The 22,174-nt window shown below is 58.2% G+C and overlaps 6 protein-coding genes across 6 annotated transcripts; 4 read left to right on the plus strand and 2 right to left on the minus strand.

Annotated features, from left to right (window-relative positions):
• Positions 1-587: 587 nt before the first annotated feature.
• Positions 588-1,640, plus strand: THITE_115271 (uncharacterized protein; the record flags this gene model as incomplete). The annotated part of the gene is made up of 4 exons (XM_003656275.1): positions 588-665; positions 920-1,068; positions 1,269-1,462; positions 1,492-1,640. 4 exons carry the CDS (start codon positions 588-590, stop codon positions 1,638-1,640), a joined length of 570 nt encoding a protein of 189 aa, XP_003656323.1.
• A 2,331-nt stretch (positions 1,641-3,971) lies between these two features.
• On the plus strand, positions 3,972-6,242 carry THITE_2120767 (glycosyltransferase family 2 protein). Its single transcript, XM_003656276.1, has 4 exons — positions 3,972-4,286; positions 4,425-5,306; positions 5,377-5,671; positions 5,758-6,242. The coding sequence occupies exons 1-4, from the start codon at positions 4,201-4,203 to the stop codon at positions 6,028-6,030; spliced, it is 1,536 nt and encodes a 511-aa protein (XP_003656324.1). The 5' UTR covers positions 3,972-4,200; the 3' UTR covers positions 6,031-6,242.
• Positions 6,243-10,629: 4,387 nt separating this feature from the next.
• On the plus strand, positions 10,630-12,140 carry THITE_115269 (uncharacterized protein; the record flags this gene model as incomplete). The annotated part of the gene is made up of 7 exons (XM_003656277.1): positions 10,630-10,689; positions 10,769-10,822; positions 10,994-11,274; positions 11,372-11,401; positions 11,656-11,774; positions 11,816-11,982; positions 12,090-12,140. The coding sequence occupies 7 exons, from the start codon at positions 10,630-10,632 to the stop codon at positions 12,138-12,140; spliced, it is 762 nt and encodes a 253-aa protein (XP_003656325.1).
• A 1,394-nt stretch (positions 12,141-13,534) lies between these two features.
• On the minus strand, positions 13,535-15,082 carry THITE_46464 (uncharacterized protein; the record flags this gene model as incomplete). Its single annotated transcript, XM_003656278.1, has 4 exons — positions 13,535-13,852; positions 14,198-14,387; positions 14,643-14,818; positions 14,885-15,082. 4 exons carry the CDS (start codon positions 15,080-15,082, stop codon positions 13,535-13,537), a joined length of 882 nt encoding a protein of 293 aa, XP_003656326.1.
• Positions 15,083-15,686: 604 nt separating this feature from the next.
• THITE_2081166 (uncharacterized protein) lies at positions 15,687-17,510 on the minus strand. The gene is made up of 2 exons (XM_003656279.1): positions 16,141-17,510; positions 15,687-16,074 (listed from the first exon to the last, which is right to left on the minus strand). The coding sequence occupies exons 1-2, from the start codon at positions 17,126-17,128 to the stop codon at positions 15,875-15,877; spliced, it is 1,188 nt and encodes a 395-aa protein (XP_003656327.1). The 5' UTR covers positions 17,129-17,510; the 3' UTR covers positions 15,687-15,874.
• A 426-nt stretch (positions 17,511-17,936) lies between these two features.
• THITE_2120772 (uncharacterized protein) lies at positions 17,937-19,892 on the plus strand. Its single transcript, XM_003656280.1, has 2 exons — positions 17,937-18,384; positions 18,453-19,892. The coding sequence occupies exons 1-2, from the start codon at positions 18,250-18,252 to the stop codon at positions 19,836-19,838; spliced, it is 1,521 nt and encodes a 506-aa protein (XP_003656328.1). The 5' UTR covers positions 17,937-18,249; the 3' UTR covers positions 19,839-19,892.
• Positions 19,893-22,174: the final 2,282 nt, after the last annotated feature.

The following is a 22,174-nucleotide window of genomic DNA, read 5'->3' on the forward strand; positions in this document are numbered from 1 at the left end:
ATTACACCCCGCACCATCCCCCCTGAATCCGACCCTGAATCTCTCCTAGATCCAACGCTCTCCTGGATCCAACTACCTGACTAGTAAAAATGAAGTTATTCAGTACTAGGCCCAGAAGCCGAAACAACATCCTATCGACGTGCTTTTGACCTTCCAAGCTACGAGCTAGAGCCTTGACGGCCAGGTCGTTCAAAGTCCTTGGTTTTAATGCTAGTAAACGCTTCAATCTGCTTATCATCAAGCTGAACAATCAGCTTGAATATAAGTACTTGAGCCCGCGTAGCAATATCGTAGTAGACTATCGTAAAAAGGCTTGTTTAGGAGGTTCAAGGTCGTTCTGTTGAGGAGGAGGATAATGGAAAAAGACGTCCTGCATACTTGGATGAGGGGGCAGATCGGAGAGATGGCTGGATCTGTATGTCTATGTAAATACCGGTTAATTCTGCCGGTTCAATGGAGGGCGGTGTGCGGATTCTTTTGGTAGCGACATCCGTAGTGTGCATTACTGCTTGCCTCGCCGCCCTGGCACAAAAAGCCCCTCGGTCGATAGCTGCCTACCTTACAAAAGGTATGGACGGGAGATCGCCATGTCGGCCGATCTCAGGGGGCCAACGCTGCTTGCCGCCCACACATGGATCCCCGCTACCCTCACCGTCTACACTCAGGTACAATACACTAGTGTACACTAGCGTTGGGTAACTTACACGGACTTGCTGTTCCTGCCAAGATGTCCCACTCCGAACCCGGCCGGCTTCCCGCTTCAAGGGACTTCGGTTTCAGCACCCGGCCTCAATTAAACTCCCGCGTGGCATCGGGTTCAATGCGACAAGCGGCTGGAAGCCGTATTAACTACGCCAATAACTACCGGTAAGTCTGTCTCTCCACTCGAGAAAAAGGGACGCTCAAAGTTCATCAATAGCTGATGTTTGACGCCGGCATCCGTTTCCAGTCGTTACTGAGCGCGGCCAATGTGCCGATTTGTGGGCAGGAATGTCGGACAACGCCTCGGGCCTTGAAGACGTCCGAATGCGTGCTTCGGACGTACCAGCATTTTGACGGCACGGTTCTGTACGCATCGTGACACACTGCAAGCTGGCCACATTCCTGCCCGCATCATCGGCTTGTGTAGAGCACCTGGACAAACAGCTGCACAGTGCACGTCACAGCTCTGCGTGATCGGGCATGGCATTTTCCGCGCAGGCAGAACTCGAGTGTTTGGCATCCCTGACAAATGCAACCAGCAGGGCAACTGCTCCTGTGCGATGCAGGAGCAATCCCGTCGGTGACTTTCAACAGCGTCCGAACTCGCCGCGCGGTGGGACTCGGACGTACGCGACGGTGCATTGGGACCCTGACCCTGACCTAGTCAAGACCTCACCGACGGCAGGCTATGCCATCTCTTTTCACACCGAGGTGCTGACGAAAATCCCGTATCGCGGATGCATACGTGAACCAGTGCTATGTAAGTGCATCAATGTCTACACTACACAGTAATCCAGGGCAACTGCACATGGGACGGTCGCGGTCTGAGCTCTATACCGGCAACTGTCTTCTCGTTTGCGAACCATACCATTGCCACCGCCGGACACGCCGCAGTGGACGATTCTGAAGGTCATGCCCTTTACTCAGGTGGCACCTAGGTAGCGACCTACCTATTTACCTTACCTACAAAGTCCAACCCACATCGAAGGATGCTTCCCCAGGACGAATGCTCTCGATAATCGACAACCATCCTCTCCATTTTTTTTTTTTTTTTCTCGGGGGGTTGCGGTCCCGAGATCGCCGTGGGCTCGTGCCCTGGTCCAGGACCGGCCCCTTGACGAAGAAGAATTCGCGGCTCATTTCTCCAATTCGTCCCCGCCCTTTCCCCTCTGACCACTTTGCGTCAGGGGGTACGAAAAAGGCAGTCGAGATCATTTGACTGTGACATCCTTGAGCTCCTTCCATTGTTGGTTCCATTCGAGCCTCTCTCGCATTCGCTGGGTCGATGCTCGCCCCATAACAATGACGGGAACCCACAACCGTCAAGGTCCTACATAGAAAGCCAAAAACCGTGCATGCTCAGACGGCTCCGGCAGACCGCTGATTACCTTACCTACGCGGCGGAAAAGCGCCGCCCTGAGCCAACATCGTAGGAATCAGCTTCCTGCAGCGCAAGCTCGGTATCCCAGGATTTCCAATGGTTGCCCATCGCACAGAAGACCAAGTCGTGTACGAGCTGGCCGTCGCCAACATCATCAGACGATCGCTCGCTGACCAGCTGTCCTGCCACCTGTTCATCGATCCGGACCGCTACCTAACTCATACACATGTATGGTGTCTATTTGGGACTCGCCAACCAGCAGCCCGTTGCGTGAGAAAAGGGCGTACACATCACTGCCCGCTCAGAGCCAGCGGTGGCCTGGCCAATCCAAGTCTGACCTCTCGAGAGGTTGATGTGAAGCAACAGACCCGAAGCTCAGGCGACACGGCCGGAACACTTCATTCACCCTTCCACCTTTTTCCAGGTTGTGCGGAAGGTCTGAAGGTAGTGTAGATTAAATTCAGGGTCCGAGAATTCGCCCTCTCACTGGACTAACTTAGGTAACTAACGCCTTAGTGCGGTGGATCGCGAGCGAGACTCCGCACCCGATACCCTTTGATCCCTTCAAGCGGGCGATTCGGAGGTGTGCTGCAGCGCCATGCCTTTAGCGCGCCGGGGAAAAGGCGCCCCAAGGATGCCTGAGCAGTGAGAAATAGTATAACCAGAACGACCACATCAACTTCGATGGATTTCAAGAAACGGGTTCCTCAGAGGTTTGATTCCCTCGCCCATCACGCTCAAGGGAGGGGGAGAAAAAAAATTGACTACGGCGTACACGAACACTGCAATCCTTGGGGGTGGGTGAAGGGGCCATGGGCGTCTCGATATGCCCGCCTACACTAGGTGCACTCCCTTCCCTCCACCCTGCTCTCATCCGAAGTTACTAACGACCTTGGCAAACACAAGTCGGACGTGGTAGTATACACTCATGGATGTACATACATGTGTCGTGTAGGAACACCCCCCTTGCTGCCCCCATGCGGACAGGGGTCTCATGTATGCTACCCTACTGCATGTCACTGCCCGCGTCTGGCGTTTCCAGTGCACCGAAAAGACGCACAGCAAGAGATATGTACACTTCGGTACCTCTATGTTTTCAACCAGCTAATAAACGCTAGGTACATGATGTACATGCACAGCACCAGGGGCACGGGGTTGCGTATTGCGCGGGGTCTGGTTACGCCCTCTAAGATTGCGTTCGAAGTGCTTACATAGTACACGCACAAGACGCTTGCCGGCCCGCGACCGAGGTCCTGTACTTTCCAAGGGTCAACGTCGTCTTCTTGCTCAAACTGGCAGCTGGATGACTTTCGGTCTTTCGGTCGAGTGGCCCTCCCTCAGTCCCGTCTCCTGTTTGTCCGCCTGCGCTGGGCAATATATATAGCTCGGCATTGCCTCCCGAGTCTAGACTCCGAAGCAAGCCCGCCGACGCCTCTCCCCTTCCTCTTTTCATTCTTGTTTCTTTTTGTCATTGTTCTCCAGGGACAGACCAATTGGTCTTTGGAATGGCTTTGTTCCCTTAATCTCGCCGTCTCGTCGCGTACAATCGGCTCTGGGGTCCTCTTTCCAACGGCATCTTCCTCCGTCGTGTCGGCGAACTCCTGAGGAGTAGCCCGTGCCGGTCGTTTTTTTCTGTGTGACTCCGGTCCTCGCCCCATCACGGCCGGACCATTCCGCGGGGCAGGAAGGACTTCACCGCGTGAGCCATCACGTCTCTGTCCGGCAAGGTGTCAGATGCGCGGGAGAGCTCGCCCGCTCGCGTGCACCAGCCAAACAGGCACACCCCGCCTTCACGCCCCCCCTTGCCACCTCGGTTGATCTCGACTCCCATGACACGGCCGCGCCGTCTCTGGGCTGTCACACCAACTTCGCTCGCTTGTCCTTTGGCTCGCCGCTGCCAGCCCGAGTCACCGATCGAACCCCACGTCCAGCCGACACCTGCTGCCCAGAGCGAACCCCCGGCCCAACGCCTGAGGAGCAGCGCTTGTTGGGAGGCAGACATCGCAGCAGGACAGATCACGGGGCTCATTTTCCTACCCTAGAGAAGAGAACCGAAAAGGAAAAGTTTCACTTCAGCCGGCGATACAACCGCCTGCTGCTTGTTGTTTCGGCTCAACATGTCTGCATTAATGGATATTGTAATTCCGAGGCCGGAGTTTCTCTACTCGACGAAGTTCTGGGCTGTTTTCCACACGATCCTCTGGTATGGTTGTCCTGCCCGCAGAAGCCAGCGTGCCTCAGTCCGGTCCGCGCGCGCCACGTGGTCCTGCTGACTACCTACCTGGATACCTGGTTGGCTGGCGGATTCCATATGTCTCGGTGGGCTAACAGGCTCTTTCAGGCTTCATCGCTATGTGCGTCTGCTGGTCCATTGCGTCAGCCACTGGACTTACAAGTCCAAAATGCCAAACTGGGAAAAACCAAAGTACACATCCAAAGATGTCACGGTGATCATCCCGACCATTCACAACCGCCCCGAGGAGTTGCGCCCGTCACTGGAGAGCATCCTGGCTTGCCAGCCCGCGAAGCTGATCCTCGTAACGACGTGGAACAAGCACGAGGCGCTGAGGCGCGTGACTGCGACGCTGCAGATGCCGGACCCTGCGTGTCCCGTCGAAATCGAGGTGCTCCACGTGGACAAGGCAAACAAGCGTCTCCAGGTCTGCAAGGCGCTGGAGGACGACCACGTTAGAACGGCGATCACGGTCATGGCCGACGACGACGTGGAATGGCCGCCCACCTTGATGCCGTGGCTGCTCGCGCCGTTCGAGGACGACAGGATGGGCGGCGTTGGGACCTGCCAGCGGGTGAAGCGGGTCTTCGATGGCGATGTTGTGACCCGCATCTTCAACTGGCTCGGGGCAGCCTACATCGAGCGCCGCAACTTTGAGATCTCGGCCACGCACAACATCGACGGCGGCACGTCGTGCATGTCGGGCCGCACGGGCGCGTACCGCACCGAGATGCTCAAGAGCTACGATTTCTTGGGGAGCTTCAAGAACGAGAAGTGGGGAAGGTACATCCTCAATGCTGACGACGACAACTTCGTTACGCGCTGGCTAGTGGCTCACCAGTGGAAGACCTGGATCCAATACGAGCCCGAGTGCGAGATCGAGACGACGCTCGAGAACAGCACCAAGTTCCTCTACCAGTGTTCGCGCTGGGCAAGGAGCAACTGGAGGAGCAACTGGACCAGCCTGGTACGCGAAAGATACGTGCTCACGTAGGTTGCACTTGGCTTCAATCCCCCAATTCCAGGCGAGACCCCCGCTAAGCGCTTTTTTCCCCTCTAGTCAGCAGCCGTGGTGCACGTACGCGCTGCATATTGCTACCTTCACCTCGCTGGCCTTCGTGGTCGACCCGCTTCTGCTCTTCTCGTGCTGGTGGGGTACGGAGAACTGGGAGCCTAGAAACCGGCGTATCCTTCTCTGGGCGGAGATTGCGTTCATGTTTGGCTTTACCAAAGTAGTGAAACTGGTTGGTCTGTTTCGCAGGAATCCAAGTGACATCGTGTTCCTGCCGGTGTCCATCCTGTTCGGCTACTTCCACGGCCTGATCAAACTCTATGCGCTGTTCACGCTCAAGGAGGTAAATCCCACCCAGCGCCCTTTCTTCCGTGCCCAGCTATTCTACATCCAGGCCAGTCAAGAACGTTTCTGACCCCGGAGTTACAGACATCGTGGGGAAGCCGGGAGGACGGCGACGAGCACAACACATTCCGTCTGCAGGAGAAGCCTGTCCGCAGCCAGAGCATGGCGACACCGCACGGGCCGGGATTGCCCAAGTCGATGCGCCATGCTCGCTTCTCGCAGGCCAAGCGCGTGGCCATCTCGTCGTCGGGAAAACAGGGCTTCATGTCTTACGCCCTGGCAGCAGCAACGGACGTTGCATACCCGAAAGCCACCGGGTCTCCGATGTATGATGACATTGACAGCGCCGACGACTAGCCTCCATCACCGTACGACGAGCGTTCACACACGACTCATGATGGCTGGACGACATTTCGGGATCTCATTTTTGGTCTTGACGCGTCTCCCGGGTCACCACCGGGGTTACCGAGACATGGTCGAGGCAAAACAGAACTCGACCTGCTTGGCTAAACAATAATGCTTTTGGAAGTCGGAGTCACCCATACTAGGGCGCATCTTCGTTTTCGGGGCAGCGCACACAAAAAGGCATGGCATGGTGCGTCGGCGATGAGTCGGGGAAAACAAAAGTTCGAACGTTTTGTTTCTTTCTTTCTTTCCATGCCACCCAACCCCCTCTTCACTACGGGGTTGGCTACCCAAATCGTAATGAGGTAATGGGAAGCCGGATGTGGTAAGAAGGACAAGGGGCTATTACGCTGCAGGAACAACCAAAAACTGTTGATGTTGGCGGATGGGGTGTGGAGAAAAGAAAATGAAAAAAGAAGGCACGGTTTCTTGGGTCAATCAACCAAAAAGTTAGGTGCGGGAAAGATGGAAACTGACTCGAGGTATGGAAGCGGAGAAGGCGGAAAAACAAGGCGCATTAGACCGAGTCCACCAAGTTTGACGTTAGATGTAGACTAGATTGGCAGAGATGCTCTCATCGAACAACAAGTCGACGGCAACCCGAATCTTGCCCATTTCGAGCCCAGTTTCCTTTGGCCGTCGAAGTCGGTTCGCCGGCGTACATACAAGGGAGTGCGAAATACGTTTTTGCTTGCTTCCAGGGAGGTCGCGCGATTGACCAATCAGGGGCGGGCAGACATCCAGATCGGGCTACAAGAGACAGGATCCCCTGCCAGTGTCCGGTGGCACAGCACACCAATGCACGCCATCGTGCGTTTGCGCTGCAAAACACCCCGCGCAAGATCATGCTTCTGGCAAGTGGGCTAGACCGCGGGCCTGCTGAGTGTACTGCGAAGTAGTGGAGTAAGGTCACACGGCATGTCCTCGACTAGTGCGACCCTCTGTGTCATCACGCCTCACCGGAGAGGGAAAGCCTCAAGTCCAGGGAAAGAACTGGTCGCAACAGTTTCCCGGCCGGCTCACACTCTCAGACCCACCGTCTCCACGGTCCCGCGCAGGAACTAACACGCACGCTGGCAATGGAACTCAACCTGAAGCCTGCGAGGCTAAGGGTAGTGTACACCTCGAAACACGTCTGGCAGTTCTCGGCACCCCCCTAGGAGCCATACTCCCCTTAGCTCCCCCCCGCTCTCCCCCCACTCTCCCACGTTTTTACCCCGGCCCTTGTCCTGCAGTGTACTCAGCAGGCATCTTGCATGCACGATTCGGTGCTTCGTCGACGTAATCGGCTATCATCCCCGCAGGGCAGGAAAGAAGGACGAACCCCTCCAGGTCCAGATTTGGAGGCATGGGCCCCAGTGGCTCCTTCCCCTATACGGCAACGTACAGTCAACCTTCTGAAGGCAGCCATCGGAAGCACAGGATCGTGACTCAGGTACCCTGAGACAGTCTCAGCCAGGTCATCGGACCGGAGCGAGTGTCGTAGTCTCACCGGTTGGGGTTTTCACCTCGATGACCCGGGTGTCTTCGGGCTCAGGAGATGATGATGGATTTCATGACCAAGAAAGGACACGAGGTCAAAAGGAGGGGAATGGAGCACTCAGCGACAATCATCTCAGGTACAGTACATGTACCTCGGGTACTTCTCAGTTTCCCACAGGGGACTCATGCATGCTCCTGCCTAAGGTCCCTAGGGCCAACAGTAGCCTGTCATCCTCCGATCATACATGGCATCAAGAACGCCAAGCCAACATGTTCAGCCGTGAAGACCGCAATCAACCCAGTTTTGCCACTGTGCCGAATGATTTTCGCCAGGAACCTCACTTGCCCGCGGGAGTGGAAGGAAGGAAACAAGACGAACACCTCTGCCCGGGTTCACAGTCCGGATTTTCAGGGACCAGATGGGAAGGAATAAACAAAGGGACGTGGTTCAACACCCTTCGGCTGAAGTCAGTGTCAGCTCCTATGCCTTGTCGCTGGCAAACTGACGGCTTCTCTCGTTTCGACACAGCAGAATGCTGGCACACGACCTCGATGTAACACACCTCGCCTGATGCGTCACCCCCGCCGCGCCGCCATCGTCAAACTACAATACACTACCATGTTTCCAGTGCGGTAATCGCGCAACTTAAGACACGTCGTCGACGAAATCGTCAATCTGCATCGATCTAGCTCCGCTAGCGGTTCCATAGAGTGGAGAAGATGGGGTTTCAACAACGGCCGCAGGGGGGGAGGGGGTTTGCAAGATTGACGAGCCGCTTGAGGGAACCCCAGCAGCCAACCTCCTCCTTCCGAGCCAGGCCATTCCCGGTTGCGCCCCTCGAGGGTGTAGCTATCCAGGTACAAAAAGCAACACGCTCCCGATCTCCCACCCCATCCCCACCCCCTCCCCCCTTCCCCCACTGCTCCCGCATACCCCTCCCTCCAACGGAGCCGCGCCTAACCCGTTTCTCTCGGACCTGCGTCTGCTGGGCCCGCTCGCCTGCGGAGGGTTGGTGGGACGGCCCCTCGCAGGGCTCTCGAAGCGACGTAGTGTAGCGTATGCCTTGCCGCTGCCCACTCCAAGCGGAACGAGGTAGTATAGCTGCACGCGGTACACTATACCTGCATCTGCATCCACCAAAGCGAGTGCGGGATGGCGAAGGACCCTGTCAAGGAAGATTCTGCTCTTTGACCCGCTGGTGCCATTCTCGGATCGCAGCGGCCAGCTTGTGGACAATGTTGATCTCGTGGCTGTGTCACCACATGAGGCTTACTTCACTACACTAGCAAGTTGGTGGAGATCGATCGGTTACCCGCAGGTGCTCACGGTCAGCATCTACGAGCCGACCACTCAGGGACAATTCTCGGTCCAAGTGACGGGCGTTGGCGGCTGCATCGGAGTGCTGAGGCGGGAGTGAGGAGCGAAAGGAGCGGGGGCGTGGGCAGTCGAACCATGGGAACCCCCGTCTCGTGAGGGTGCGGGGGACACGCAACTCGGTATGGTCGCTGCGCCGTGTTGGGGACGACACTATCACAGCACACTACCCAGTACCAGGCGAGTACCTCTTTCCTTTACCCGGTCCAGCGCGGAGAGGGGGCCGCTGCAACGCTCTAGATCGGGGGTTTGAATTCCCAACTGCATCTCTCGTCCACGCGCTGCATAGTACCATGTATACTACACTACAGCAGGCCTCTTGGACCGCGAATCCGCAAGAGCCCTCGTCTCGTCTGCCGGCGCAGCGTGAAGCCACATGCAAGACGATACCACCTCGCTAGGCATTGGAGACGACCCTCTGACGCAGGGCTTCCCGCCACGGCCGAGACGGGCTGGCCTGAAAGATGGGGCGAATGGGATTACCTTTACACAACGGGCGAATCACGCGTGGCAGGGCGGAGGCAGGCCATCGATATCACCAACATTTTGAGATGCAAGCGCGGCAGAGGGAGAGGAGAAGACGAAAGAAAAGGAGACCTGAAATGGCAAGGAACCTGCAGTTAGCATCACGCAGACAGCCAAGACAGAGCACTCCATTCGGGCTTTGCGGACATGCAATGTCGGCACCTGGCAAAAAGGGGGGGAAGCACGGCATCACAACGGGCTGCCGCCGTTGCGGCGCTCCCGCTCCAGCCGCGCCGCCAAGGTCGGCCGTATCTCCTTGCTGTGGGTAGTGCAGGCAGCCTCGGCGCCGGAGAAGGCGAGTGGGTGGTATGGGTGGGTGAATGCGCGGGCTGGACTCGGTCGCCGTATGCACGAGAAACCCAAAAGAGGCGGGCGATGGATGGATGGCTCGTATGTGGTGTGGTGTGGTGTTGTGCGTCGGTATCTCCTTTCTCCGGAGTGAACTACGCAGTAACTACGGCCAAACCGGTAGGTGCACCCTCTCCGAGGGGTTGACACGCTTGGCATCCATGGAGAAAGCGGTTAACTTAGTGAACGGAATACGAAGTTCACTATGGAATGAGAAGGACCCTGAAAACCGTAGCGTTTCGTTGTTGGTGATAACGTCGGATCGATTCTTCAGACCCCAACTGCGTGACAAGCACACGAATGGCCGATTGGGCAGATCGCGGCAGAGCCTGCCAACTTAATCCGATTCAACTGAGGTCTCCCTGTGTGAATCGGGGAAGTAACTCAAACCACTGAAACTTGAAGACAGGACGGATTAACTGCTGCACCTCATTTTTTCTGCTCGGGACCGCCAGGATTCAACCTTCCGCTCTCTTCAACAGCGTCCAGCGCAGCAGCTTTGTTGGCGTTGGAATCGAATCCCGAATTGCTGCGCGCCCAGAATCTGAGCTCGTTGGATTGGCAAGGCAGCTTACCCAACACTAGTGGGGCATGTGTGGGCGTGTGTATGTGTGCGTGTGTGTATGTGTGAGTGTGAATGTTCGTGTCGAGCCAACTTCATCACTTCCAATCAGTACGTGGCGCTGATGGAGGAGTGTAGTGTAGTTGCCTGCAGAGGACCTCGTATTTCTCAGCGTGCGCAGAGCAGCGCAAGTTTTCGAGAAATGACAGTCTCACGTAAAAAGATGAGCAGATTGTCCTGCAGGTGACAGCTTTCTGCGATGCCTCCAATGTCAGCACGCTGTTGCCGTCGTCGCGTGTCTCTCGGCGCTCTGCTGGCTGTCAAATTTTTGTCCTGAAAAGGTCGACGTGCACTACTGTTACAGCCAACTGCTGTATGTAATGTACATACATGTACAGTACTTCCGTACATACCTTCTGGATTACGTGGACAGCGTTACATGGCCTCACACAGTAAGAACGCAGTTCGGCACAGTCCAAGACATCCCCAATTCCCTTCTCGGCACACGTTGGCGAGTTGGACCATCTGCCTTGGTTTCCTTTGCGAGTTTTACACCGTTCGCGCCCGCGGAAGCGCTGTCGAGGACGGGGTGAGACGTCAACAACTGCTCGACCGCGTCGCAGTCCTGCACGAAAGTTTGCTGGTGGAATGACCGACTCGGCGCCGGATCGGGGCCGGATGAATTTTGGGTACCTCGCCAACTTAGCCGCGCCGGGCCCGGGCTGAACGGGCGTGAGGGAAATTACACGGAGGGTCCGGAGTACATGGCAGAACAGGCTTCGGTGTGGTGTTACCACGCAGCAGCACATTCTTCCCTGATCTGCGGTAGATTGCGCTTCCTGGTAACCGGCCTCTTCCGGCTCTTTTTCGAGCCGTTTCGTCAACACAGAATAACGCCACTACTGTATGTACCTTATGTACTGATTGTACGGAATACATACACCACGTACACTAGCGTGGTGGTGCAGCATGCACGCAATTAATTTACTACTACGTAGTAGTATTCCGTACTCCGTATTCCCTACAGTAGCGTACGTTGACTAACCCCATTTGAGATCGATCGCAGTGGGATCGCAGGTGGTGGGGTCAAACTAAGCTTATTGCGATGCTAGCGCGTGTTGGCCGATGGCGTTGGTGGCTCGCTGGCGTTGTGTCACCAACGTTAGCGGGAGCCCACAGCAACGCTCGACCTTGACGGAGACGGCTCCTTTTCCACAGGCAGGCGTGACTGAACCGGTTTGGTTTGTTGATCGCAGAACTGCGACTGAAACTGTGCTTGCTGCAGCGTTGCAGCTGTTGGCACTCCAAGCTGGGAATCCGGACTCTCGCAATTTTGCGGTTTCTTGCGCTTCCCGCTGCCCGCTTCTCCGAGGAAGATGCGCAAGTGGCATGCTTGTTCGCTTGGTATGTACGGAGACACTACACCCGACAGTACTTCCGTACAGTTATTACGCCATTACCTGATCTTGATTCCAACGCAAAGGAGGTTGAATTAAGTGGCGCAAAACCTCGGCCCCTGCGAATCAAGAGGTCCGGTAGGCAATACCGGACGGGACGCCTTTGTCTTGTTCTCGAGGATCGCTACTACAGTCCGGAGTCTTTCGGAATCCATGTGTGCTAAGTTCGGATTTAAGAAACTGAAAATGGCAAGCAGCGCCATCAGTCGTGTGCATTTACTGTGTACACTAACGTTACCTAATGTAACTACTGTGTATGTAGGTATGGACGGAGTGTGCATCATTGACAAATGCCAGCGACACCAGGGCGTGATTTTACGAGCTGCAGCACATTATCCGTGCAGGGTGGTATTGCATCCAACCCGCAGCAGCGAGATTGCGATGGAGCCTCGAACCGGCCGGACGCTTTCTCACGCCATCACTGATCAACGATGGAGCTGAGCGGCGCCATGGCTTCGGCCCGTGTGGGCGATCAGCGGGGTGTCGAGTTCTCAAGTATCCTGGCTCTCATCAGTAGTGTACCACTGTTGTGTAATGTGCTGCATGTAGGTACACGTCCATACGTAGTAGGAAGCGTTGCCAAATGCGTTGGGTTGACGGCGTGGGTGGCCCTCAAGACTCCTGTCGTTGAGGGGAGAACCGCTTGGTGGACAGGAATATAATACCATGTCCTGTTATCCAATAACTGAGAGCTGGAGTGCGTTTGATATGGCGAGGGAGAAAGGGAATTACCTCTGTTGAGAATGCAAACTGGGAGTGCACGGCGAAGGCTTTGAATGAGAACGAAGACGGTCGTGAGCGGAAGCACGCTGATGGCTCGGCTGTATCTATTCGCTTTCAAAAGCATAATTGCTGTTTCTTCGCCCTCCTAGTTCTCGAAGGCCTTATTCGGATACAAGTTCCTGCAGAAGACCTTCCAGAGCAAGTCTGGACAGCAAGCCGTCCATCCACAGGCCGCAACTTATGCGCCGACACGAGAGCCCAACGTCAGACGCCCCAAATGATCATCAAGCCGCATAACCACCCTGTGATGTGCCCTCCACGACTGTCATGGCCAAGATCCAGCTGATCTCCATCTCTGCCGCACCCCGTCGGTTTGCACTCAAGCCATACAAGGTAAAGGCAACTCGCCGAGGAGGCGTGGACAGGGCTCCAATCCAGGTCTGCAGACCAAGTGTCAAGCGGCCGCCAGATCCCTCGCCGACCACCCCATGTTCAACCGCCATGCGCCGCCGTGATCCTTCCTTGCTCGAGTACCGTGTACGATGCGTCTCAGTCCCCGCTAGCGAGTCGTCCAGGGGGCGGCCCGTCCCTCCCGTGCAGCAACTTGAGACGGCCAAGGCAGGCCCGGACAAGGCAATTTCACGTGCCAATGCTGTGCCGATGCATCCGTACGGCGGCGGATCAGACCCCTTTTCCGGACTGGTCTGTGATCCTAGAGACGGTGTATCTTCCTGACCGGTGTGGCTCGCTCAGACCTCTGGTTGGTCTCGCTTCCTCGGTCGGTGACGACCAGACCAATAGGGCTATTCGGCGGCTGCCTCGTCATGTCCGTCGGCTCGGCAGACAAGGCAAAGCGAGGGTAGCCTGTTGCCGAGTCACCTGTTGCCGAGTCACCTGAGCCGGGCACACACCCCCATCCCACCCGCTCGACGCCTGCCTGGAGGAGAGGGGACCGCCGCGGTATAAAGCGAACGCCACCCAGCCTCACTGCTGACCGCCCAGTCTCAGCGACGTCCACGCCCTCGCACTCTCGGGGCTGTTCCCCGGCGTGGAGGCCGGGCTTCCGCCGGCACTGCACAGCTCCGCTTCCCGCTCCGCCTCCAAGCCCTTGACATACTCGACAATCTGCAGCGCTGCCTCAAACGCCGCCACGCGTGTGACGTCCACCGTCAACCCGGCATTCATCGGCGCCGCCAGGCCCTGCCCCTTGGCCCAGCCCACGCCCATCCCGACCCCCATCGCCGGCCCGGTCTGCATTCCCGGCAGGCTCGGGAAGCTCGCCGTTTCCTGCTCACCCGATTCCTCCCCTCCCCCTTCCCCTCCATCATCACCACCACCACCACCACCAGCAGCCTTACCCCCAACCCCAGCAACAACAGAACTCTCGCTCAACTCCTTCCTCTGCCACCTCCTCTCCGAAACCACCACCGTTTCCAACCCCGCATCCACACCCACCCTCCTCCCGCCCCCTCCCAAGAGAGCCCGAACCCTCCCGCCACCTACTCCCATCCTTGTTGTCCCAATCCCCATCCCCCAGCACACACCCACACCCGCAGAAGAAGAAGCAGACGCAGAAGCAGGAGAAGCAGCAGCCGGAGACGCAGACGCAGCAGCAAAAGAAGAGGAAGAAGCACCCACGAACCCAACCCGCCGCGCGTGCTCGCCCGGCGCGCAGGTCAGCGCGACCGGCGCGAACAGCCGGCCCGCCCGCGCGGCCGCCGCCTCGAACGTGCGCAGCGTCGCCCGCCCCGCCGGCGTGTCGGGCGCGCACGCCGGCAGCACGGCCAGCCGCGCGCGGTTGCGCGGGTGCGTGAGCAGCAGGGCTAGGTTCTCCGCGCTGCACGGGGTGGTTTCCGAGAAGGAGGAGAGTGGTGGTGGTGGTGCTGCTGCTGATGGTGGTGCTGGTGCTGGCGCTGGTGGGGGGGAGGAAAGGGGGGTGAGGGTAGGGTTTGGGTGGTGGGGGATGTCCGCGGCGGTGGTGTCGGCGGAGGCAGAGGCGGGGTGGGGTTGGATGGAGGAGGTGGTGGTTGTGATGGGCGTTGAGGTTGTCGGGGTTGTGGTTGCTGAGCTTGTCGGGCTGGTGGCTGTTGACGTGGGGGCGGAGGCGGATGGGTCGTTGGTGGTGGTTGTGGACGCGGGGGAGATGAAGGCGGAGCGGGAGGAGGTGGATGGGGTGAGGTCGGGGCCGCAGTCGAGGTCGAAGGAGAAGTAGCGGGGGTGCTCGGGGGTCAGGAGCGGGTTATGGTTGCGGTCGTGATAGTGCCCATGCTTGCTGTACTGCGGGCTGCGGCTCGTCTCTGCACGCGAACTGCCGCTCGGGCTGTCCCGGCCCACGCCGCGGACGTCGATGAGCAGCGACTTGTCCCTGCCGAGGAGCAGCGTCAGACACTCGGCCACTGTCTTCTTCCCGGTGCCGTGCCAGCCGTTGATGTACACCAGCGGCGCCGGGCTGGGCTCCATCGGCCGGCAGAAGATGTCGGGGGATGAGGCGGAGGAGGCGAGGCCGGGCCGGCGGCCGGCTAATCCGCTCATCGGGCTATCCTTGGGCTGCTAGCAGGTCGGGTGTATGCTACGCCAAACGCCCCGATCCGTGCCGAGGATCGCTTTCCGCGAAACCTCGCCGTGAATGGTCGCCCATGGTGAACAATTCGCAGATGCCGGGAAGAGGGTAGTAAGCCAATGCGGGCGATGATATACACGGGTACGTGATGGTTGGTCGGATGGCGCGAGCTGTCCAGGCCCCTGCAGCCAAAGAAGAGCGGGTTTGCTCGGATCTCGATTTGAATCTGGGCTCGGAATCTGGGCTCGTCGACTGTGGCTTTGACTCGGGCTAATTCTAGCTTGGCCATTGGGCAATGGATCTTGGAGGCGCTAAGGAGTTCTAGGGTTGGGATGACGCGACCTCACGGTCAGCAATTTTTTTGCATTTGGAATCTGAGGGGCGAGGTGCCGCGCACAGTCTTCTGGAGAGCTCTTTCGCCCTTCGGGGGAAGCACTTGCTCCAGGTATTGTTGGGAAAACAAACATTGTGTTGGACAGTCGTAAGCTGTTCGATGTGCACGTTGACAGCGCGAACTCAGGTACGGAGCAAAGGACCCGGTCAGCACGAGTTACGGAGGCGAGGGAAAGCAAACATAAGCTCACTGGAATATTTTTCAAAGAGCTGCCGCGAAAGTCCAAGACAAAGACCCGCCATACACAACGTAGCACGAGGAGGCTTGATTAGTTGTCAAAGTTGTCAAAGCAGACATGCCGCCCCTCAAAGTCATGTGGGCGCATGACGGCAGAAACGAAGAATGATGTCTCGTGTCCCCAAGCCTGACCTTAGACTTTACCTCCCAGATACAGAATGTTTTGCTTCATGGCCTCCGTCAGTTCTCCCTGGCCAGTGTACACATGCGCCACGGTCTGGAACCAGGCCTCTGGGTAAGGCAGAGGCAGATCAATGATATCGCCTTTCTGGATGTGGCCGGAGTAAAGCAGGGCAGCCAGCACGGGGAAGAAGGCGCGAGCATACTTCAGGTCTTGCGGAGGGGGCTGGTTAGCGGCTGCGAGCGGGCAAGATCTGGGAAGCTGGTTCGAGTACTTACGAATCGGCAATGTGTTGATGCTTCGGACGGGCGACTTGGCGGCCTCGAGATCGAGGTCCTGCTCAGCGCTGGTTGCCGCCGAGGTACCCCGCTGATTAGTCGGGAGGGTACCGCGGCTGGGGAGCTCAGCGGAAGGCCGCCGGGGTGCTGATGACAGGCGTAAGGGCTCAGGGATGGTCGCTCTGAGCTCATCCATGTCGAATGTCCGTCGGATGAGGAAAGGCTTTTGGTGCAGCGCGCACGGCCTTACCCGCGCACGGATGGTGACCCGGTGCCTCCTCTTCGTGGTCAGCTCGTCCTTGACCGCGAGGGCTTCATCGTCTGGCGAAGAGCTGTCGCTGGGTCTCCTCAGAGCGACGGCAGCTACGAAGCAGTCGGCCACGCGGGCGTCGGCGTTGCAGAAGTACACCCGGCCCCAATCGCGCAGCTCCTGCAAGAGCTGCTGGCTCCGCCGTCGCTGACTATGGAACGACGGAGGCAGTGACTGGCGCCGGTCGGCGAGGGTGCTGGCAGTGTCTGTTGGAGTCCGCGGCAGCCCGTCCGGCAGCCCGTCCGGCAGCCCTGATAGGAGAATCGACCTCGCCTCTGCCACGAGCGTCTGCCTCCTCGGGTACTGCGGGAAGCCAGGCGAACGCGGGGATGGCTCGGGCGCACGAGGAATGGGCAAGCTGGCGGCGGATGGACGTCGCGCGCTGAGCGTCCGCTCTGATACCGAGGACAACGAGCGGGCTGTGGTTGGCGACGGCTGGGACTCGCGCTTCCCGCGCTGGTCCAGTCGATCCAGCCGGTCCACCAAAGCTCGCTCGTGTGCTCTCATAGCCTGGTCGTAGCTGGGCGAAGCTGGGTACATGGGGCTGGGCAAGTGCAACGAGGCCGAGTAGAGTGGGCTCGTCGCCGAGAGCGGGGAAGGCCGAGGATGGGTCGGATGCAGCTCGCGGCCGGTCCAAACTGGGCGCAGCTCGGGTCGCGATCGAGTCTGGGTCTCCATCCTGGCCAAGCTGGTGTCGCGGCAGGCGATCCGGCGCTTCTCAAGTGTCGTCCAGTTAGTTTAGGTGGGTTTGGACGTCGACGCGGCACCGTGTCAATGACAGGATGAGGCGGCGTAGTGTCTTGCCAGCAACAGAGCTCCGCAGTCCAGACCTTGAGGAGAGGGGCATGCCGGCGACGACTTGGGCGGCAGTGCAGACAGCGTGGCCATGCTGCTTTTGTAGTTTCTCTTTCTTCAAACCTGAAAGAAACTCCTTGCCCCCTTCCCCCCCCTCCGGAGCAGGCGTCAGAGGTGACTCAGCCAGACGCATCGACGCGAGACAAAGCTTGTGGCCGACTCAGCGTTCAGCGCGCAGACAAAGACAGATATGCAGAGACGACAGTGCCCCGTGGACTATGCGACACGCAAGAGGTATGTTACACGTTCCAGAGTGTGGCTAGGGCCGCCCTAAAGCCGTGCAGCCTCCCGGCGAAAGCGGCGAAAGCCGGTTTGGGCACAAAGAACAAGCACGCCACTGACAGTATCGCCGGCACCATTTTCCCCGATGAGCCGAGGTTGATATCGTGAGGATGATGACTACTGTGGCAATACTGCGGGCACGGCAATTGTCTTCGGGACGGCAGTTGTTGGGGGTGGGCTGCGGAAATGTCCGGGTGTTGTATAGGTAGGTAATGAAGCCTTCTTTCGACGACACAAACGGAACTGAAGTCGAGGGTGAGGGTGGAGAGCGTTGGAATGAGGCGCCTGCGGCTTGTGGAATGTGACGGGGGTGAAGCTTGCATGGCTTGGCAGCCTGGAGGTGGTGGATTTTCCACTGCCTGCCATTGGCTGGATGCGATCAACTGGTGACACCTTGACGACCCACGCGCTTTTGATCAGGAAGCTGCGAGCTGGCATCGCCAGTCACTTCTCACCTGGCACGGAGGTCACTGTGTGAAGCCAGGCCAACTTCAGGTACCTACCCCAATACCAGGGTCTATCCCGGCGTCCCCTCCCATCGCCCACTGGATCTCCGGGCTGGCAGTCCAGGCTCTCGGGAGATGTCTTCTTGACACTGGATCGGATACCGGCGTCTTTCGTTTGACCCCTGATCTCGCGCGTTTTCCTCCGCGCTGCCCGTGATGGCCAACGCGGGCACGAGCACAAACGTGACGGCCGCGGCGGCGCGCACCTACAAGCAGCTGAAGGAGGACTTTGTCTCAAACCTCTCGGGCGGGTCAGTGACAGAGATTGCTCAGGTCTGCGCTGTGGCACCGGTATGAGCTATCGGACGAAGCCGTCCAATTTTGTCTGTCGCCATGTCGCTGATCGCCCAAATGCGCAGGTCGTCGCCCTCCTCTGGTCCGTCCTCCAGGCCCGCCAGTCCTTCTTCAAGCCCTACACTGCGCTGGCCTTCGTCGTCGACTTCCTCCTCAACGTCGGAGCCCTCCTGCTCTCCGTGACCCTCTACTCGAGCGCGCCGCTGCTCCTAAACATCCTCCTCCTTACAGCCGCCGCCTTTGTCTGCGCAGTCCCCACCGCCCTCCCCTCGGGGCGCAAAAAGAAGCCCCAGCTCCCGCCTAATGCGCAGTCCAAGACGCCGCCGGGGCCGCCCGGCGTCCTGTCTACCAAGCCCTTCCTGACCAACTACCGCGGCAACATGCTGGTTGTCACCTGCATATGCATCCTCGCCGTCGACTTCCGACTGTTCCCGCGCCGCTTCGCCAAGGTCGAAACCTGGGGCACGTCGCTGATGGACATGGGCGTCGGGTCGTTCGTCTTCTCGGCCGGCATCGTCGCCTCGCGGCCCGTGCTCAAGGAGCGCGCCGAAGGCACGACCACGCCGCTCGCAACTCGCCTGGCGCGGTCCCTGCGCCACTCGCTGCCGCTCCTCGCGCTGGGCTTTGTGAGGCTGCTCAGTGTCAAGGGTCTGGACTATGCCGAGCATGTGACCGAGTATGGCGTGCACTGGAATTTCTTCTTCACCCTGGGGCTCCTGCCCCCTTTTGTCGTGCTTTTCCAGTCGGCGCTCAAACTGGTTCCCTCGTATGCCGGGCTCGCTCTTCTTTTGGGGGTCTTGTACCAGGTCGTCTTGGAGAGCACGGCTCTCAAGGCGTACATCCTGGCTGCGCCCCGCACCGACCTGCTCTCGATGAACAGAGAAGGCGTCTTCAGCTTCTGGGGCTATCTCGCCATCTTCCTCGCGGGCCAGGACACAGGCATGCTCGTCCTGCCGCGAAACCCTACCATCCGCGGTTTTGCTGGCAGGTCCAAACGCTTCGCGCTGCTTCTCAGCTTGACCGCGTGGTCGCTGGTCTGGACCGCGCTCTACTTCTTCTGCACCGATTACGCGTACGGCGCGGGGCTGACCGTGTCCCGGCGGCTCGCGAACCTGCCCTACATGCTGTGGGTGGTGGCCTCCAACAGCACGCTGGTGCTCGCCTTCTGCCTGGTCGACGTGCTCTGCTTCCCGGCCTTCTACAGGGCGCCAGACGCCAAGGCGGAGAAGGAGGCCCACGACGCGGCGACGAGCCGCGTGCTGCGCGCGTACAACCGCAACGGGCTGGCCGTCTTCCTGCTGGCGAACCTCCTGACGGGGCTGGTCAACATGACGGTGCGCACGCTAGATGTGAGCAGCGTCACGACGATGGCTGTGCTGGTTGCGTATATGACGGTGCTGACTGCTGCCGCCGTCGGGTTGGACATGTACGATATCACCATCAAGCTGTAGATAGGCGCCCGAGCCACAAAAATAAATAAAAAAAAAATCAAAATTTAAAGACAGACACAGTGACAGATACACACAGAGGGAGAGCGAGGAGAATTAGAGAGGGAGAGAGAGAGCAGATTGTTTGTGACAGGTTTGCCCACAACTAACCCCTTGGTCGGTCGCCACTAGATCATGTCGGTATCCGCGCCTGCAGCGGATTGAGACAGGGTGTTTGCGGCAGCCACAAACCATTGAGCTCCCAATCCCTCGATTTTGCTTTTCTTTTCTCTCTGTCTCCTTCGTGGGTTGGGTTTCCAAGCGGTTGATTTTATCAACTCATCCCCGCGTTTCGTGCTGTCGCACGCGAGGAAAGCGGCATCGCGCCTCAGGTCTCTCCAAGACGAGAGAGAAATGCTTGGCGGGATCACCTGTGTCACCCACCACGTCACAACTCTGGGAGGGGCGTCTTACGGATGGACTACTGTGTATGCAAGGTTAATGGTAGTTCCCGCGATTATTAATTGCCCACCCGGCCGGGTACGTGCTGGACGGCTTGTGTATGTCGGAAGAATGCATGTGAATATTGAGGAGGGAGACAGACGCGTCTGTCTGCTTGATCTTGCTGCCCCCCCGTCCGTCCGATCTTGTGCCCTTCCTCATTTCGGCTGCATTTGGCATGCTGCAAGGGGGGGTCGGATAGCCGGAAAGAACACAACGACGCAGCGGCGTTCAGTCAGCCTGGTTCTTGGGCGCAGCGACCTGGAGCCTGGAGGTCCAGTGGTGCGTGGTGGCCTGTGGCACAGGTGCTTCTGGAATGAATTTCTTTGGCTCATCGCCGCCTCGTTCGGGCAGGCGCCCCACCGGCCGAGATCAACCGCAATTCGGCCCAGTTGTCAATGGGGTTGCCCTGTTTCGGCTCCCTGAGTTGTGTCCAGTTTGCCGTTTGGGACACAGGCGTGTGGCCAGAGACGCGTTCACTGTCCCGCAGCTCGGCGGGCAGATCCCTGCGTTGCGATAGGCGCCTCATCTCCGATGTTAATGCATTCAGTTCGGCGACGCCGTTCGTATTGAGCATACTGTGTAAGGTGTAATATAACTATACGGATTACGGGTGGAAGTATTCCGTAGAGTCTCGTTCAAGCCTGGGCCGCTTCACCGTCGTGCTACCTTGTCCTTCGAAGTGTTTCATGCGAAACTGGGGATAGTGTTACGGGCGAACTGGGAGAGGAAAGATTGGACGATATTGATGACCTTGGGCGGCGGGGTGGTCAGGTACCTATTTTCCAGGCTGTTCACTCTGTTTTCGTAATTAGCGGTACTTTTCACAACTGCATCGCTTGATGCTCCCGCTGCCAGCGACCGAAGTGAAACCACAGTGTACTTACACTTGATCATGGCTCTATGATTGGCAAGCTTTGTCCTGCAAATCCAGGGAGGAAGGATATCGTGTGCACGTTGTTCATGTCGGCACAACTGTTTGAGCTCAGCTTGACGTGGGAGAAACGGGCTCTTGATGTCCATCTGCATCGGTGTCGATTGCCGCATTGCATACAGACGGGAGACCCTGGTTCCCTGCTTGGCTTGCGCTTGGCGCCAAGTACGAAGTACGGAATACACGACACGAATCCAAACGGAACCGCTAGCTGTTTGGAGTCAAGATGCAGTGCTCTCTGACAGAGCGGACGGTGGATGCTTGGCACAGCAACCGGGATCTGCGTAAACAGCCCTGCTGGGCGCACTCCGTCGTCGGCTCATCTGGCCGAGGGAGAGTACATATTGCGTACGATGCCGAGTCTCGATGCTGCGAGTTTCGCTTGGGATTGAACGTTCCTGTTCAAAGATGCCCTCTGACGACGTCGGGCTCTGGGCTGCCACTGTTGCTGTGAGTTACGAAGTACACGAATTACGCAGGAGGTGGATGGCAGCATCCGGGCCATACCAGCTCTAACTAATCCGTATATCATGCGTAACGTAGTATCCATAATATTCCAGGCCATTCAGGCCTGCCACTCGGCGGTGAGCAGACTCCCGATACGCGACTGCGTATGGCTTATCATAAGAAACAAGAAACAAGACATGCCACCTCGAAGACGCGAATGGTGCGGTCGGCAGACGGGCCACCGACATTGTTGACCCTCGGTCCAGTTCGCTCCAATCGCAGGACGGCGTGTCTTGCCGCTGCCACGGGGCATGGCTTGCCAGAGCAATGCAAGGAACGATCACAAGGGTGTTGCACGAAAAAGCGACCTTGACGGGGCGCGTCAGACCAGTGGGGATGGGAGGGCAGCAGATGTACCTGCAATTCGCGCCATCTCCTGGAGTCCGCTGTTTCGACTCCTGCCGAGCACATGTCGCCC

This window comes from Thermothielavioides terrestris, chromosome 5, assembly GCF_000226115.1.
Source record: "Thermothielavioides terrestris NRRL 8126 chromosome 5, complete sequence".
Taxonomy (NCBI): domain Eukaryota; kingdom Fungi; phylum Ascomycota; class Sordariomycetes; order Sordariales; family Chaetomiaceae; genus Thermothielavioides; species Thermothielavioides terrestris.

Coding starts and splice junctions, on each gene's coding strand:
- THITE_2120767 (XM_003656276.1), top strand. CDS start 4,201: ATGTCTGCATTAATGGATATTGTAATTCCGAGGCCGGAGTTTCTCTAC. Junction 4,287..4,424: donor GTTTTCCACACGATCCTCTG/GTATGGTTGTCC, acceptor AGGCTCTTTCAG/GCTTCATCGCTATGTGCGTC. Junction 5,672..5,757: donor CGCTGTTCACGCTCAAGGAG/GTAAATCCCACC, acceptor CCGGAGTTACAG/ACATCGTGGGGAAGCCGGGA.
- THITE_2081166 (XM_003656279.1), bottom strand. CDS start 17,128: ATGGAGACCCAGACTCGATCGCGACCCGAGCTGCGCCCAGTTTGGACC. Junction 16,075..16,140: donor CATCAACACATTGCCGATTC/GTAAGTACTCGA, acceptor CCCCTCCGCAAG/ACCTGAAGTATGCTCGCGCC.
- THITE_2120772 (XM_003656280.1), top strand. CDS start 18,250: ATGGCCAACGCGGGCACGAGCACAAACGTGACGGCCGCGGCGGCGCGC. Junction 18,385..18,452: donor AGGTCTGCGCTGTGGCACCG/GTATGAGCTATC, acceptor CCAAATGCGCAG/GTCGTCGCCCTCCTCTGGTC.